The 17,535-nt window shown below is 38.4% G+C and overlaps 1 protein-coding gene across 1 annotated transcript in view; it reads right to left on the bottom strand.

Annotated features, from left to right (window-relative positions):
- Nucleotides 1–16,622, bottom strand: part of LMBR1 (limb development membrane protein 1) — a 162,372-nt gene extending 145,750 nt beyond the window's left edge. Inside the window, exon 1 of the mRNA XM_079152646.1 lies at nucleotides 16,363–16,622. Coding sequence (XP_079008772.1) covers nucleotides 16,363–16,428 — 66 coding nt within the window. The 5' untranslated portion in view covers nucleotides 16,429–16,622. The remainder of the gene's footprint in view (nucleotides 1–16,362) is intronic.
- Between the last annotated feature and the right edge of the window lie 913 nt (nucleotides 16,623–17,535).

Below are 17,535 nucleotides of genomic sequence, written 5' to 3'. Positions count from 1 at the left end.
GAAAGAAATCATAAGTTGCACTTCATTAAAATACAAATTTTCTTCTGTGTGAATACATTGTCAAGAGAATAAAAAGATGATCCACAGAATGGTAGAAAATATTTGCAAAGTAACACCTGATAAAGGATACTATCCAAAGTATATGAAGATTTCTTAAAACTGAATAAGAAAACAAACAACCCTATTGGAAAATGAACCAAAGATCTAACCAATGAATATACAGAGATTCAAAGAAACATACAAAAAGATACTCAACATCACATGTCAACAGAAAAATGCAAACTAGCCCAAGAGATACCACCACATGCCTAGTAGAATGTCTAAAATCGAGAACACTGAGAACACCAAATTCTGAAGAAGACACGAAGAAACAGAATTCTCATTTGTTAGTGGAGCCGCAAAATGTTACAAACACTTTGAAAGACAGTTTCATGGCTTCCTATCAAGCTAAACATACTGTTACCACACAATCCAATAATCACTCTCCCTGGTACTTCATCAGAGCAGTTGAAAACCTATGTCCCACAAAAATCTGTAGAGATTTTATAGCAGTTTTGTTCGTGACTGTCAAAACTATATGAGCATGGGCTGCAGGTGCAGCTCAGTGGCAGAGTACTTGCCTAGCATGTGTGAGGCACTGGGTTCAATCCTGAGCACCACATTAAAAAGAAATAAAATAAAGGGACTGTGTCCATGTACAACTAAAAAATTTTTTCAATTTTTTGTTAAAAACTTGTATTCAACTAACAAGTTCTTCAATAGGTGAACAAACTGTGATACATTCATTTAAGACTATTATTTGGTGATAAAAAGAAAAAAGCTATCAAGCAATGAAAAGTCATGCAGGAGAGGTAAAAGCATGAGAAGTCAATCTGAAAAGGCTACATACTATACAATTCCAATTATATGACAAAGGCAAAAGTATGAAAACAATAAAGACACCAGTGGGTAGCTAGGGCTTGAGGGGAAAGAGAAGTAAATATAACACAGAAGACTGGGAGTGGTCAAATTTCTTCCTATGATACCATAATGGTGTCGTACATGTCATTAAGTTTCCTCCACAGCCAGAATGCACAACACCAAAGGTGAACACTGATATAACCTATGAACTCTAAGTGATAATGATGCTGACCATAGAATCACTGATTTTAACACATGCACCACTCTGCTGGGGATGCCAATAGAGGAGGAGGCTATACATGTGTGAGGGCAGAGAGTATATAGGAAATCTCCATACCTTCTATTCAATTTTGCTTGTGAACCTAAAAACTGCACCAAGAAAGTATTTTTTGAAGTTATTTTACTTAACTTTTATTTTTTTAACCTTATTTTACAGTGATAAATTTTTTAAAAAATTTTTTCACAGATGTATATAGGGTAATAATGTGTCTCAATCAACTATCCTTCCCATCCCCATCCGTCCTACCCCTCCCCTCACTATTCTCTGCATAATCCAAAGTTTCTTCATTCCTCCCAACCTACCCCCCACTATGGATCAGCATCCACTTATCAGAGAAAACATTCAGCCTTTGGTTTTTTGGGATTGACTTATTTCACTTATGATGATCATCTCCAGCTCCATCATTTATCCACAAATGCCATAATTCATTCTTCTTTAAGGTTAAGCAACATTCCATTGTGTATATGTACCTCATTTTCTTTATCCATTCATCTGTTGAAGGGCATATAGGTTGGTTCCATAGTTTTGCTATCATGAATTGAGTTGCTATAAACATTGATTCAGCTGCATCACTATAGTATGCCGGTTTTAAGTTCTTTGGGTATAAACCAAGGAGTAGGATAGCTGGGTCAAATAGTGGTTCCATTCCAGGTTTTCTAAGGAATCTCCATACTGCTTTCCAGGGTGGTCGCACCAATTTGCAGCAATGTATGAGTGTGCCTTTTTCCCCACATCCTTGCCAACATATTGTTACTTGTATTCTTGATAATTACCATTCTGACTGGAGTGAGATGAAATCTTAGAGCAGTTTTGATTTGCATTTCTCGAATTGCAAATGAACATTTTTTCATGTTTTTTTTATCAACTGTATTTCTTATTAATGTACTTTTAAGTAACAGTAAGACTGTTGTAGCAAATATATGCATTCATCAGAATCAAAGTCCTATACTCCTCATATCCCACCCAACCCCTCACAACCACTGATCTGCCTTCTACCTCTATGGAATTGCCTATTCTAGGTATTTCATATAAATAAGATAATGTAGTGAATAACTTGTGTCTGGCTTCTTTCACGAAGTATAATATTTTCAAGGTTCATACATACTATAGCATATATCAGTACTTCATTCCTCCAGATTGAGAAAACACCCTATTTGATTAAAACCTTGAGGTTTTTTTGTAGCTGAATACATTCCCTCCCATTACCCATACAACAATGTATTTATAAAGATTCTACTACTTGAGTTGCAACAAATTATCCTTCAAGAGAGAAGAAAACAAAATTACCAATGTCCTAAGAACAGTTCATTTGGATACAAAACACATGCTAATATCTGCTCTTGTTACAGTTATTAGAACTGCCATCATAAAGGTACTCTATCTTTAAATGTTTGTTCTGATAAAGTAAAACAATACTTCCTCACAGATTAAAAACACCAAGACCCTTCACGAGGGGTAAATACTCCTTTTTTCAAGATTATCACAGCAAATTTCAAGGCCATTAATGTCATCTACAGAATTACACTTTGTTGTTTTCTGTAGAAGTTGTTCAGATTCTAGATATTTTTACATTGCAAGTTACCAACTAAAAGTCCCTTGTGAGACCTATCCTCCTGCAAAATAGGAAAGACAGGCATCTCTTGAGAGGAGCTGGAGACCAGCAAGTGAAATCCATTCCTCATTATCCTGGGAGTACATCCTCATCACAGCCAGTCTACCCAATCTCCTCCTTTCTGAAAGCCCACACCACACCTCACTCCTCTTCCACATTTTATCATGATTGATTTCTATCCGTTAGATGTCTCATGTAAATAAAACTTATCTCCCAATCTATTAAGATGTGTACTGGCACAAGCGCAATTTATCCTACACACCACCTCCTGAGCCTTCCCCAGTGCCTAGAGAACTTTTTTAACTGAGAAAAACACTCCCTTCCCCACTGCTAGTTCCTTAGCATCAGTCAGACCTGATGAGAGAGGGAAGATGCTTTGAACTGGAGAAAAGGTAGAAGTTTTCATTAGACTGGACTAGATTTTTCAGTATCTGGAAGTGACCATAAGGTTATGAGATGAGCCCAGTTGTCATGGAAGGGTAGAGAATGAAAATTTTTTAAAAAATGAAAACCTCTGGGCTGGGGTTGCAGCTTAGTAGTACAGCGCTTGCCTAGCATGCGTGAGGCCCTGGGTTCAATCCTCAACACCACATAAAAATAAAACAAAGGTATTGTGTACACCTACAACTAAAACAAAATATTTAAATAAATAAATGAATAAAATAAAAAATAAAAATCCCCTTACAATCAGCCATGGGGCAAGCAGCCACAATGTAGCCTATTGTTTACTCATATAATAAATAAATTATCTATACACAGCATTTGCAAAACTGGAATTTTGAATATTCGTTTAAGTCCATGGAACACAACATTAGCCACAATAAAAATCTTAACATATCAATAGAGCTTTTTAAGGATAATTTTCTGATGAGCCCAAAATGCTCTAAACTTCAATGAAAATTAATAAGCACTATCCCAAACAATTCTTAAATTAATGAAGAAATAAGACCACAAGGCAATGAAAAACAGACCACTTTGTACCAAAATTTTGGGGTCAAAGACACAACTTTACTCAAAGAAAAATGTATAGTCTTAAACGATATCCTTATTATTAAAAACAAAAGAGTGGGAGCCAGGCACAGTGGTGCGTGCCCATAATCCCAGCAACTTGAGAGACTGAAGCAAGAGGAGCACAAGTTTAAGATCAGCCTGGGCAACTTAGCAAGATCCTGTATCAAAAACTTAAAAAAATAAAATAAAATAAAAAAGGGCTGGGAATGTGGCATAGAGGTAGGGTACCCCTGGGTTCAATCCCCTGTATCACACACAAAAAAAGTAAAAGCAAAGAAACTTGGTATTTCATAATAATTTCCTAAGAAATTAGGAAAAAATCAACTCAAAGGAGAAACAGAATAAAGTTTGAAAATAAATTTTTCAATAAATTTATTTATTACAATAAATAAATAAAATCTTAAAAAAATAGTATAAAACAGGTTACCCTTCTAAGCACTTGATTGAAAGGAAAATATATGTATGCATGATTAGAAATGAGAAATATAATTATAAATTACAAATGGTTAAAAAGAATGACTTTTCTAAAAGCCTGTGTGCAACTCTACCACATGTAAGAGTTAAAAATGTTTAAATATAGAGCAAATGGATGATTCCATAGTAACATGTAAATCACCTAAATTTAACCAAGGAAAAATCTAAAAACCTGAGTCCATTATTCACCAAAGGAGAGGTGGAAAAGTAGTAAAACACTATCATCATGTAACAGAATTAGATGGATTCATAGCTGAATTCTACATGGCCTTTAAAGAATAGTTAATTCTAATATGATTTAAACTAATCTACACAAAAAGAAGGCTCCTAAATTCATTTTATGAAATCACCATAACCTTAATAAAATCTGAATTATAATCTTATTCACAAACACCAATACAAAATTTTAAATAAAACATAACCCATCAATGTATCAAAGGATTAATACATGATGCAGAAGAAGGGTTTATTCCAGGAACAAGTCCATAAAAGGATAATGTAATACCATGAAACATATCAACCACTTCAAAGGAAAGCAAGTATTCCAATAAATGTTGACAGGCATTTAATAAAATCAAGCAAATATTTCTCATAAAATGCTAAATAAAATGGAAATTAGTGGCATTTATGTAAATATTTGCCAATAATTCAACAGGAAACAATATGAGATTCAAAGGCCACTTCCACTATTACCAGGAAAAGACAGATACAGATTATTATTAGAAATCATTATTATTAGAAATTATTTCCAAAGTTCTGGGGAATTCAAAAGAATAAAAAAGTAATGATAGTTATAGTAATTGGAAGAGCAGGAAAGTATTTTTTAATTAGCAATATAACTATAACAAGAAAAACATGATTATCAAATTATGAGGGAGTTTGGTAAACTGACTAGGAACAGTTTAAGTATACACAAGAGCTTTTCTCTACACTAGCAATAACCAATTGCTAATAGAAATAAGCAAAACATGTCATTAATGTCATTTGCATTAGCAACAAAAACTACAAAGCAGGATCAAAAAAGAAAGAAGGACTACATGCAGAAAACTATAAAAACATGAAACATGATCTAACAAATAAAAAGACATTCCACATTCCTGGAGGGAAAGACAAAATACCATAAAAATACCAACTCTTTCAAAATTGATATATAACCTTAATTCAGTTACATGGTGAAACAGTTTTATTTAGAATTAAATAAAAATTATCCTGAAGTTCATATGAAAGACTAAATGTCTGAATTTCTGACTCAAATAGGGAAAGGGATGAGATAAGCTTAGGAAATTATGAAAAATGAAATAGAGATTCACCTTACCAAAGAGCAAACACACTGCATAATTATTATTAATAAAAGTACATGCAGAGGCTGGGGTTGTGGTTCAGTGGTAGAATACTCGCCTGCCATGTGTAAGGCACTGGGTTCCATCCTCAGCATCATAAAAAATAAATAAAATAAAGCTATTTTAAAAACATGCCAATGTTGCAGGAAAGCAATGAAACATAATAGGGAGTCAAAATATATCCTAGTACAGGATATATTAAATATAATAACAATTAAATTTATTAAATATATAACAATATTTTCAGTGTGAAAAGATGGCTTATTTAAAAAACTGTCTAATCCCTCACCATTCTGAAAGATGATATGAAATCAAACCTCCATATAATTATATATATGAAAACAAGTTTTAGATGGATTACAGATTTAAATGAAAAAAAAAATGTTTTTAAGATTTAGCCTTATACAGTCAGTTCCCCATAGAACATTTTAGAGTTAGTAATGAAACTGGAAAGATGTACACAGACTGTTCTTCCCCCTGATTACTTGAAAAGGTGGAAATGAATGGGAGTATAAAGAGGGAATGACTATAAGTCAAAAGTAACAGGGAGAGAACTGAAGACACCTGTACATAAAAACATCGAACATATAATGTGAGAAACGTACCATTATTTAGGTCATATAAATACAGAAGTATAAAACAATGGTGCACATTTCAAAGTGGTGACATTTCAAAATATTTTTACCCTTTACCTTCTGTCTTCTACTTCAGAATAAACTCAAATGCTAACAGTGAGGACTGTTATTTATATAATGGGGACAGAAGAATGATATTTTCAATATGAATAAAATAATTTTCTATAACCCTACTGAAAGCAAAGAAACAACATACACCCTAATTTAGTGATCTTACTATAAGAAGAAAGCTACATACATTAAAATTTTCATTGTAGCATTATCTTAAGTAGTGGAAAATTTTAAAAACCATGCTTCCATTGTTAGATATTTAGATCAGCATTATTACTACTATTAGTAATAAAAGCCACCACTAGAGAATATAAGAACAGGAAGTATTTGTCAGCCACACTTTGGGTAACAAAATAAAGATTTAACTTTGTGTCTTAGAAGGATAACCAAAAGAACAACAATAAAAACAGAAGAAGTGGAAGACAGGCAGTAGTGTAAATATTCACTACATTCTAGGTCCTATCAAAAGCTACTAGTTAAATCCTCAATATCTTGTGTTGAGAAGTCAATATATACTGTTAAATGTTGGTAAAACAATATTACCTAAAAATTCTCACTTCCTATATGAATTATGGAAATGTCTCAGGAAAAATCTAGAAGAAAAATAAGAGACTACCTAAGGATGGGAAGCCTTACTTTTCTTAAGGTTTTCTACACTACTTGATTTATCACATGCATATACAACTCACACAGTCACTTTCAAGTAAGCCTTCAAAGACTTATCTACCATTCCTTCACTTAGAGGTTAACGTTAATTTTTAAAATTACCAAATAATAAGATTCCTTTTTCTTTAAAAAAAAAATGTGCAGCACAAAAAGAGATCTTAACAAAATTAAGGGACAGCTCATTCTAAACAACTTACTGTTTAAAAAAAATAAAGACACTACCCCTTATGATCACATCTTATATTTAAAAAGAAAAATTAAACTAATATTCACCATGCTAACCAAAAACTGTTATTTAAAATTAACACAGAATCAACTTCAAAAAGTCCTAGAATAAATTCTCTGGATTAAATCTATACAAAAACTAGATATCAGATATATTCTCAAGCAGCTACCAAATGATGAACTCAAGGGAAGTCACCACATAGAATATAATATTTTTAATCTAAATTATACCATAAATGCCATTCACAAAAAAGCATTTCTCAGGTGAATCAAAACTTAAAGGCCAAAAAGGTGACAGTGATTTCTTCTTTCAAGAACAACATGAGAAGACCTTGGAAGTCATCACTCCAACCTCACAAGAAAAGGCTGAACAAAATGAGCCAAGTGAGAACTGAGCTCCCAGACAAACTGCTGCACCAGAAACTGCATGCAAAGTCCTGTACCTGTACCTGCTGCGTCAGTCCTGCAAGATCACTAAAGTGCAATTGATGCACTACTGCAGGGTCAGTGTGGGCTAGGTGAAGACTTAGAAACTCCAGAAGTCTAGTGTTAAGACTCCCATTCTTTGAGTTCCCAGGAACTCAACCAGGTTCTCAGGGTAAGGATGTGGGGGTGAAGGGAGTATTCCTTCGTTCTTCCAGCAGGGCAGGAGGAAACAACCATTTTGAATATTTCCAGAGCTTTATGTGAGTCTTATGAATGGTCTGCCCTCAAGGAAAACAATTTTACTCACAGCCTAACCTATGTGGGGATTACAAGAGCCTAACCAATTTGGGGGAAGAGAAACATCGAACTCCAGCTCCCTTCTAGCCTTCCACACCTAAGGAAAAAAAAAAAAGCTGAGCAGCATTTGTGAAGGTCACAGCCCAGAAACACAGGCTAAAATAAAAAAATAAATAAATAAAAACCTGACAACATCAAATGCTGATGAGCATATGGAGCAACAGGAACTTTCACTGACCACTGAAGGGAAAGCAAAATTATACGGCCACTCTGGAAGACAGGCTGGTAGTTCCATTCAAAGTTAAACATAATCTTACAATACAACTCAGCAATCTCACTCTATGGTACTTGCACAATAAAGCTTCTATCCATTCTAATGATATAGAAGAAAAATATTTCTCCTATTCTCTCACTCAACAACAATCAACACAGAAGACTTCTGTGATTTCAAATGTATGGGGATTTCTCCCCACCCCCAAGCAAGAGCAACTCTACAGTAGACAACAATTCAATTGAATGGAGCATTCAAGTCAACTCAATTCTGACACCACCTGCCTGGAGGTAATTATTCCACAGGGTAAGGGCTCAGTCCCACCACACTGCCACCACTTTAGGAACTACTCACGAGGTCAGGCCTCCAGAACTTCTGACCAACCAGCTACCAACTAAGATGTACACACATACATACCCCCACACCTTGGGTCTGATTAATTTTCTAGAGTAGCTCACAGAACTCAGAGAAGCACTTACTATGTTTATCAGTTTCTTATAAAGGACACACAAATAGCCAGATAAAAAGACACACAGAGCAAAGTCTGAAAGAGTCCCAAGTACAGAAGTTTCTGACCATGTGAACTTGGGGTGTGCCACCCTCGTGGCACGTGATGAGTTCTAGTTCACCTTCCCATAAGTCTCTAGGTATTCAGCTATCCCAAAGTTCCCTGAACCATGTCTTTTGGGGTATTTATAAAGATTCCATTGCATACTCATGATTGAAGCATGAACACATGCAAAAACATGAGTGAACAAAAAAGTATGAGCTATCACCACAGACTCATAGGGAAAACCAACAGGGCCTGTGCCTGTCTGCAGATTCTTCTCAGCCTCTGAGTGTAGTATTCCTTCCTGATAAGTAAAATGACACAGGATCTCTTCCAAAACAGGGGTCTTATGTCTGTCAGACAAGATAGGTCAGAAAAATTCTTTATGGCCAATATCAAGACAGGTGAGGAAACAGTTTCTAAGACACTGTGGGGAAAAGAAATTCTAGTTTCTATGAACTGTCTTGAGAAGAAAAAGGAATGGGTGAAAGGAGAGCATGAGAAGTCCTGAGTAGAATAAAATTGCCCTCTGGAAGCTAATGTTGAAGGACATAAAATTTCTGGGTATGGAGAAAAATTCATGTGGATCAGAAAAATTCAATATTCTTGGGAAGATAATAACACCCAAATTGATGTGCACATTCAACTCAATCCCTCTCAAAATTTTAGTTCTTGTTTTCTTACGGAAATTGACGAGTTTATCCTAAATTCATAAATAATCCAGAATAACCAATCATGGAAAGAACAAAGTTAGAGGACTCATAGTTCCAAATTTTAAACTTAGTACAAAACTAAGTTGATCAAGAGAGTATAGTACTAGTATAATGACAGACACACAGGTCAACAGAACAGAACTGAACTCTGGTATCTATGGTCAACTGGTTTTCAACAAGAGTGTCAATAGGGGAATTCAATTCAATAGGGGAAAGAGTAGCCTTTTTAACAAATGGTACTTGAAGAACTGGTATCAATTTGAAAAAGAAGAATGAAGTTGGGTCCCTCTCCTAAATCATACATAGATATGAACTAAAAATGGATTGTAAAGCCAAATATAACAGCTAAAACCATAAAAATTTTAGAAAAAAAAGAAGTAAATCTTCATGATCCTGAGTTGGCAAGGACTTCTTGCATGTCACATAAAAAATACAAATCACAGATCTGGTGTTGTAGCTCAGTGTGCAAGGCACTTGACTAGCACATGTGAAGCACTCAGTTTGATCTTCAGCACCACATTAAAAATAAGTAAAGGTATTGTGTCCATATACAACTAAAAATGTTTTTTTTTGAAATACAAATGACAAAATGTTTAAACATACATAATTGAACTTCAGTAAAATTAAGAACCTTTGCCCTACAATTAAGCAAGTGAAAAGATAACTCACAGGAGAAAGTATTTGCAAGTTTATATCTGAGAAGGGTCTTGTGTCTAGAATATATAAAAAATTCTTCCAACTCAATAATAATAATAAGCCAACTTAATAATGCACAAAGGATCTAAACAGACATTTCTCTAAAGAAAACCACAAATGGCCAATAAGCACATAAAAAAGATGTTCGACAGAATGAGTTATCAGAGAAATGCATACAAAAATGTTTTCATTTTTCATCTTGTTTGAATTTTCTTTTGTTCTTGGTCAGTCTAAGGGTTTTCCAGGTTTGTTTATCTTTTCAAAAAACAACTCTTGGTTTTGTTTTTTTTTTTTTCTATTTCTTTTCTATTTCATTTTTTTCTACTCTTTATTTCCTCCCCTCTGCTAACTTTAGGCCTACTTCTTTTTTTGGTTCCCTGAACTGTAAATTTAGGTTGTTTAAGATCTTTCTTCTCTTTTAATGGAGTCATTTATCGTTATAAACTTCACTCTCAGTACTACTTTTGCTGCACTCCATAATTTTTGGTATACTATCAGTCTTGAGTTATTTTCTAATTTCTTTTCTGATTTCTTCTCTGTTCAAGATTTTGTTTTAAAATTTTCACATATTTGTGAATTTTCCAGTTTTCCGTCTGTTGATTCCCAGTTTGGTGTGATTTCAGTCTCCTTAAATTTGTTAGGATTTGTCTTTGTGACCTAACACGATTCACCTTGGAGAAGGATTCCCCTGTCCTTGAGAAGAATATGTATTCTGCTGCTGTTTGAGTGGAGTGCTCTTTATGTTTTTTGATATCCATTTGGTCCATAGTATTATTCGGTCTTCTGTTTCCTTATTCATCTTCAGTCTGGGTGTTTTGTTCATCACTAAAAGTAGGGTACTAAAGACTCCTATCATGGATGAATCATCCTCTTATTTCTCCCTTCAGTTAGTTCTGTTGCTTTGTTCATTTAGGTACTTTGATGTTGTGGGCATGTGTGATTGTAATTGACTCTTTCTGGTGTATTGATTCTTTTGTCATTATGTCCTTTTTAAATAATTCTTTGTATTTTGTGTCAGGCTTTGAATAAGTACGGATTATTAATAATTAAGAATCTTTGGATTATTGTTTGATAGAATAGCTTCTTCTTATCCCTTCACTTTCAGCCTGTATTTGTCCTTAAGTCTAAAGCAAGTTTCTTGTAGATAGCATATACCTAGATTTTTTTTCCCGTTCAACCTCTTTGTACTTTTCATTAGGGAATTTATTATAAAATAATTATCGATAGGGAAGGATTTACTATTGTCATTTTGTTTGTAGTTTTCTGTTAGCCTTTTAGGCTCTTTTTTTAATTGGTCAATCCCACTTATAATAATGCCAAAAAAAGCATAAAATGCACAGGAATAAGTTCAATCAAGATGAAAAACTTTTATACCAAAAACCTAGAAAACTCTGATGAAAGAAATTAAAGGTAGCAAGAATAAATGAAAGAACAGCCTATGTTTTTAAGGAAGACTTAATAAGGTTAAAATGTCCCTACTACCCAAGGCAATCTACAAATTCAATGCAATTCCTATCAAAATTCCAATAGCATTTTTACAGAAATAAAAAATTCTAAAGTTTATATTGAACCACAAAAGACCCTGAAGAGCAAAATCAATACTGAGCAATAACAAAGCAGGAACACCACACTTCCTGATTTCAAACTTACTATGAAACTATGGTAGTCAAAGCAATATGGTTCAGGAATAAAGAACAAAGGAAGAAAAAACCTAGGAATAATTCACTCAGATATGGTCACCTGACCTTAAACAAGAATGCGAAGAATACACAGTGGGGAAAAAATAGTGTCTTCAAAAAGTTATCCTGGGGAAACTGGATATTTACATGTAAAATAATGAAACTGAACCCTGATACCATAAACAAAAATCAACTCACAATGGATTAAAGACTTACATGTGTGACCTGAAATTAGAAAACTCCTAAAGGAAAACCTTCATAACATTGGTCTTGGCAACTGTGTCATGAATAAGACACCAAAAGCATAAGTAACAGAAACAAAATTAGAAACCAAAAAGCTTCTGCACAGCAAAGCAGACAATCAACAAAGTGAAGAAGCAAAGTAAGAAATGGAAGAAAAATATCTGCAAACCAGTAAAGACTGATAAAGGATTAATATTCAAAACACAAGCAGGGTATAGTGGCGTATGCCTGTCATCCCAGTTACTCAAGAGGCTAAGGCAGGAGTATTACCTGAGCCCAGGAGTTTGAGATGGGTAAGGGTGACACAGCAAGATCCTGCCTCAGAAAGAAGGGAGCCAGGCACCAAGGCACATGCCTGTAATCCCAGCGGCCGGGAGGCTGAAGCAGGAGGATCGCAAATTCAAAGTCAGCCTCAGCAAAAGCAAGGTGCTAACCAACTCAATGAGACCTTGTCTCTAAATAAAATACAAAAAATAGGGCTAAGGATGTGGCTCATTGGCTGGGTGCCCCTGAGCTCTCAATCCCGGGTAAAATAAATAAATAAATAAAAAATAAATAAATAAATAAATGTCAAAGAAAGGAGAAGGGAAATATACAAATGGAATTCCTACAACTCAAAAGTAAAAAAACAACTAATAACCTGATTTTAAAATGGGCTAAGGACTTCAATAGGCATCTCTCCAAAGATAACATACAGCCAACAGGTGTGGGGCAATGCAAATCAAAACCACAATGATATAACAGCTCACACCTGTGCTGGTGAGGGTGTGGAGAGTCTAGAGCCCTGGCCCACTGTTTGCAGAGAGGTAAGACAGTACAGCCTCTGTGGAAAACAATTTGTCAATTCCTCAAGAAATCAGATATAGAATTATCACATGATCCAGCAATTCCTCTTCTGGGTATATACACAAAGGAACTAAAAGAAGGGACTTAGATATCTGTACATAGCAGCATTATTCACAACAGCTAAAAGGTGGAAACAACCCAAGTCTACATTGACAAATGAATGGATAAGCAAAATGTGTTATATACAAAAACAGATTGTTCTTCAGCCTTAAGGAAATTCTGACACACACTACAACATAAATGAACCTTAAAAACATTATGCTAAGAAAAATGCACCAGATACAAAAGGACAAATAATGTAGGATTCAACTCATATGAGCTATCTGAAACAGTCAAAATCATAGGAACAGAAAATACAATGGTTATCAGCAGCTGGAGGGAGTCCTTAAGTCTTTGTTTAATAGGGATATAAAGTTCCATCCTGAGATAATGAAAAAGTTCTGGAGATGGACAGCAGTGATGAATGCACAACAATGTGAATTACTTAAGCCTACTGAACTGTACCTTTAGGCAAATTTTATGTTATGTATATTACCACAAGAAAAAAGTTAAATAAAAATTATAGCACTATATGGCAAAACCAAAAAGAACTGAAAAATTTTTAAAAGTTAGACACAAGTCCTAGAGAAAAGGCAAGTATTGACAGACACTCTAAATACAAATAATTTGAGGAAGAAATGCCAAAGACTGGAAATCCACTGAGCTTGGGCACTTTTTGCACTGTTTCTATAGAAGGTGAAGTTCACTTGACCACCCAGGGTTGCTTTGTTGAGGGAAATGGGGTGAGTGAATCACTGCCAAAACCAAGATGTTTCCAATACAGTAGACAAAGGTACTAAAGCGCTGGACATGGGTCCCTTTCTCAACAGTAATTACAGAATATCTAATTAACTAATTAAAAATAAAGAAAAAGACAAACCAATAGGACAGCACAGAATCCAAAATTAAACCCCACAAATATAGTTATCTATGGCAAAGGTCATAAATGGTGCCAAAGTGATTAAATATTTATGTAAAAAAGTGATTCCCACCTTATACTATATACAAAAATTAAATTTCAGATGCACTGTAGATTCAAATGGGAAGGGTAATTCAATAAAGCACTGAAAGAAAAGTATAATAAGAATGCTTCATAACCTAGGAGTAAGCAAAGATTTCTTAATCTTTTTTCTTCTTTTTCCAGTCAGTCTTGGAGATTGAGCCCAGGGGTGTTCTACCACTGAGCTACACCCCCAGCACTTTTTATTTATTTTGAGACAGTGTCTCACTGCCTAGGCTGGCCTTGAACTTGCAATCCAACTGTCTCAACCTCCTAAGAAACTGGAATTACAGGTATGTCTAACATCATGACACCCAGTTGCAAGAAAAGATTTCTTAGAACATAAAAAGTACTGATCATAAAGGAAAACATTTTGTTAAAATGAACTACAGTAATAACTATGTGTATGTCAAAATATACTCTGTCATGTATATCTAAAAATAACAAATTTAAAAAGTGGGAAAAAAACTTATGTTCATCAGAATGATGATTAAGAGTGTGAAAAGGTATCCAAAGTGGGGAAAAAAGTATTTGCAACACATATCTGTCAAAGGCATCATATTTAGAATAACCCCTGCAAATCAACATTAAAATTTTTTAAAAAATTAATTTTAAAATAGGAAAAAAAAAAACCCTTGGAGACGTTTCACAAAATATTGTAAATGGTTAATAAATATATAAAGTGGTGCAAATTCATTACACAGCAGGAAAAATCAAATTAAAAAACTTTGTACAATGAATACCCTAATACACTTGCTAGAATGCAAAAAATTTTTAAAAGGATGGAAAATATCAAGCGTTGGTATAGGTGGCAAGGCACCACATCAGTGGGGGGGGGGGGGGGGGGGGGCAGGGAATTGTTTAAAAGCATCCCCTAAAATGAACAAATGCATACCCTCTAACCTAGAAAACTTCATTCCTAAGTCTACACCCAACAGAAATGCACCGGCACAGTCACCAAAAGACATGGACAAAATTATCCATGGTCAAAACCTAGAAACCAATGAAGTACCCAACAATGAAAACGGAAAAAAATAAAAATAAATTGTGCTATGGCACACAACTACACCACTAAAAATGAATTATAACCACATAGAACATGGAGAAATTTCACAATGTTGATTGAAGGAAACTTGATACAAATGAGTGCACACCGTAAGATCCCATTTGCATGCACACAAAGTCTCATCCATAGTGCTAGAAGCCAGGGCAGTGATTAGTGTTGTTGGAGCCGAGGTAACCGAAGTGGGGGTGTGTATGGGGGGGAACCTCTAGTAAAATTCTGCTTCTTAATCTGGATCCGGAATTGCACAAGTGTGTTCAGTAAGAAATGCATGCAGGGGACACCTACAATGATACACCTCCCTGTGTAAGCTTCATTTTTAAAAAGCCAAATTCCACTAGCTGAGATTTTGCACCTCCTTCTATTCTAAGCAAGGTCTGACTTGGCAAGCTGATTCTCAATTTTCAAGAACCATAAGTACACAAATTGGGCAATTTTAAACCTCTAACCAAGAATGTGCCTGAACGTGAGAGGTGTCAGGAAAGGGGACAGGTAAACACAAACAGATAAATTAACGTATTTTACAGGGTTGTGAAAACAGCCTTCTAGGGCATGGTGCAGGGCCGAAGCCAGCCTGAGCCCTCCGCGCTCCCGCCCTCCTCCAGACCCGCTCCCACCGCTGCCACGCGCAGCACCTGCAAGGGGTGGGGACAGGGGACGAGGGCAGGGGACTGGGGGAAGGGGGAGCAGGGGCGGGTGACCCGGGCGAGGACCGTTTACGGGGGTGAGGGGCGAGGGAGGTGGTCGGGGCGAGGGCAGGGGACAGGGGCGAGGGAGGTGGTCGGGGCGAGGACGTGGGCGAGGGAGGAGGTCAGGGGCAAGGGCAGAGGACAGGGGCAAGGACGTGGGCGAGGGAGGTGGTCAGGGGCGAGGGCAGGGGACAGGGGCGAGGACGTGGGCGAGGGAGGAGGTCAGGGGCGAGGGCAGGGGACAGGGGCGAGGGAGGTGGTCGGGGCGAGGACGTGGGCGAGGGAGGTGGTCAGGGGCGAGGGCAGGGGACAGGGGCGAGGACGTGGGCGAGGGAGGAGGTCAGGGGCGAGGGCGGGAGGCGAGGGCAGGGGCCGGGGCGAGGGCAGGGGCCGGGGCGAGGGCAGGGCCCTCCAACGCCGGGGGAGGGAGCGGGACGGGCGGGGGTGGCCGGCGGGGGCGGGGACGGGGCCGGGGGCACGGACGCGACCGAAGGCCGGGCGAGGTGGGCACCGCGGCGCGAGCGCGGACGGCGGAGCTGCGGCGGGCGCGGGGCAGGGCCCCGGGCCGTGCGGGGTCCAGGACGGAGGCGGAGGCGGAGGCCAGGGCTGGGGAAGGGAGGGCCGCCCGGGGGCCCCGCGGCGCCGCCGCCACGCACCGTGCACTCCCGCACTTGGCTGTGGAAGTGCTGCTCCCGCGCGGACACCTCGTCCTGCCCTTCCATCCTCCTTCATGCCCGCCGCCGCGCCGCCCGCGTACGCGCGCTCCGCCACACCATCGTCCGCCGACGCAGGGGCTCGCACGGCCGCGCCGGGCCGGGGCCCGGGACGCAGCGGGGTCGCGACACCGCTTCCTCAGTTGCCGCCTCAGCCGCGGGCGACGCCGCTCCGGCTGCGGAGAAAGCCGCGACGGGGGCGGGGCGGGGCCTCACGTCACGCGGAGGCGCCGGCGCGTCAGAGAAGCGCGCCTCGACGCCCCAGGGGCCGGGGCGGGGCCGGGGAGCCGCGGGGCGGAGACTGGGCGGGGCGGGACCGGGGCGGAGACTGGGCGGGGCGGGGCGGAGACTGGGCGGGGCGGGGCGGGGCGGGGCGGGGGTGGGCTGAAGCGCTGAGGTGAAGGGGTGGCACGCTGCGACCCCTGCTCGCCTGACCTGTGCCGGCGCGGTGCTCCTGTTCCCCACAGGAGATGTTTATTTATGTTGCCTGCCTGGAGCCCCTGCCCCGTGCTCGGTACTCGGCTAGCCGTCTCAGGGTCCTGGTCTTCCGCGGAATCTTGCTCGGCCAAGTTTGTGCAAGTTGGAAAAACAGTTGGTCTGCGTGCTCTCTGTGCGCAAGCCCAGGCCTTTCCTGGCAGATAAGGGCACGGCTCCCACCTGCAAAACTGAGATAACTCAGACAGGCCCACACAACACTAGACTTTAAACAGCACGTCTATTTGAAGCACCACCAAATATGCCAAAAACAATAAATAGTTCTTCCCCCATTCCGCATTATCATTGTTTCTGTTTTTGTTTCTAAATTGGAATTTAAAGGAATATTTACAATTTTGCTTTGCAGTTTATTTGGCTACACAGAAGTTATTTGAATTGCTCTTGGATGTTGGTGTCGGGAGAACTGAGAACTGGCAGCTAGCCCAAGCTGTGCCTGCTGCCTTAGGCTGGTAATCAACCAGGAATGACTTCCATCTCATTCATTCAATGTTCAACTTTATTTTTTTTTAATTGTCTCAGCCCTAAAGATACAAGGAAAGGCAAAGAGATAATACAGTCTGCTTTTCTGGACACACATATTCTAAAAGCAAGATTAAATGCCTTCCTGAACTGACCTAGATA

The sequence above is a fragment of the Sciurus vulgaris genome (assembly GCF_902686455.1).
Source record: "Sciurus vulgaris genome assembly, chromosome: 8".
NCBI classification, from domain to species: Eukaryota; Metazoa; Chordata; class Mammalia; order Rodentia; family Sciuridae; genus Sciurus; species Sciurus vulgaris.
The sequence above is the reverse complement of the archived record's forward strand: the minus strand, read 5'-3'. Positions and strand labels throughout refer to the sequence as shown.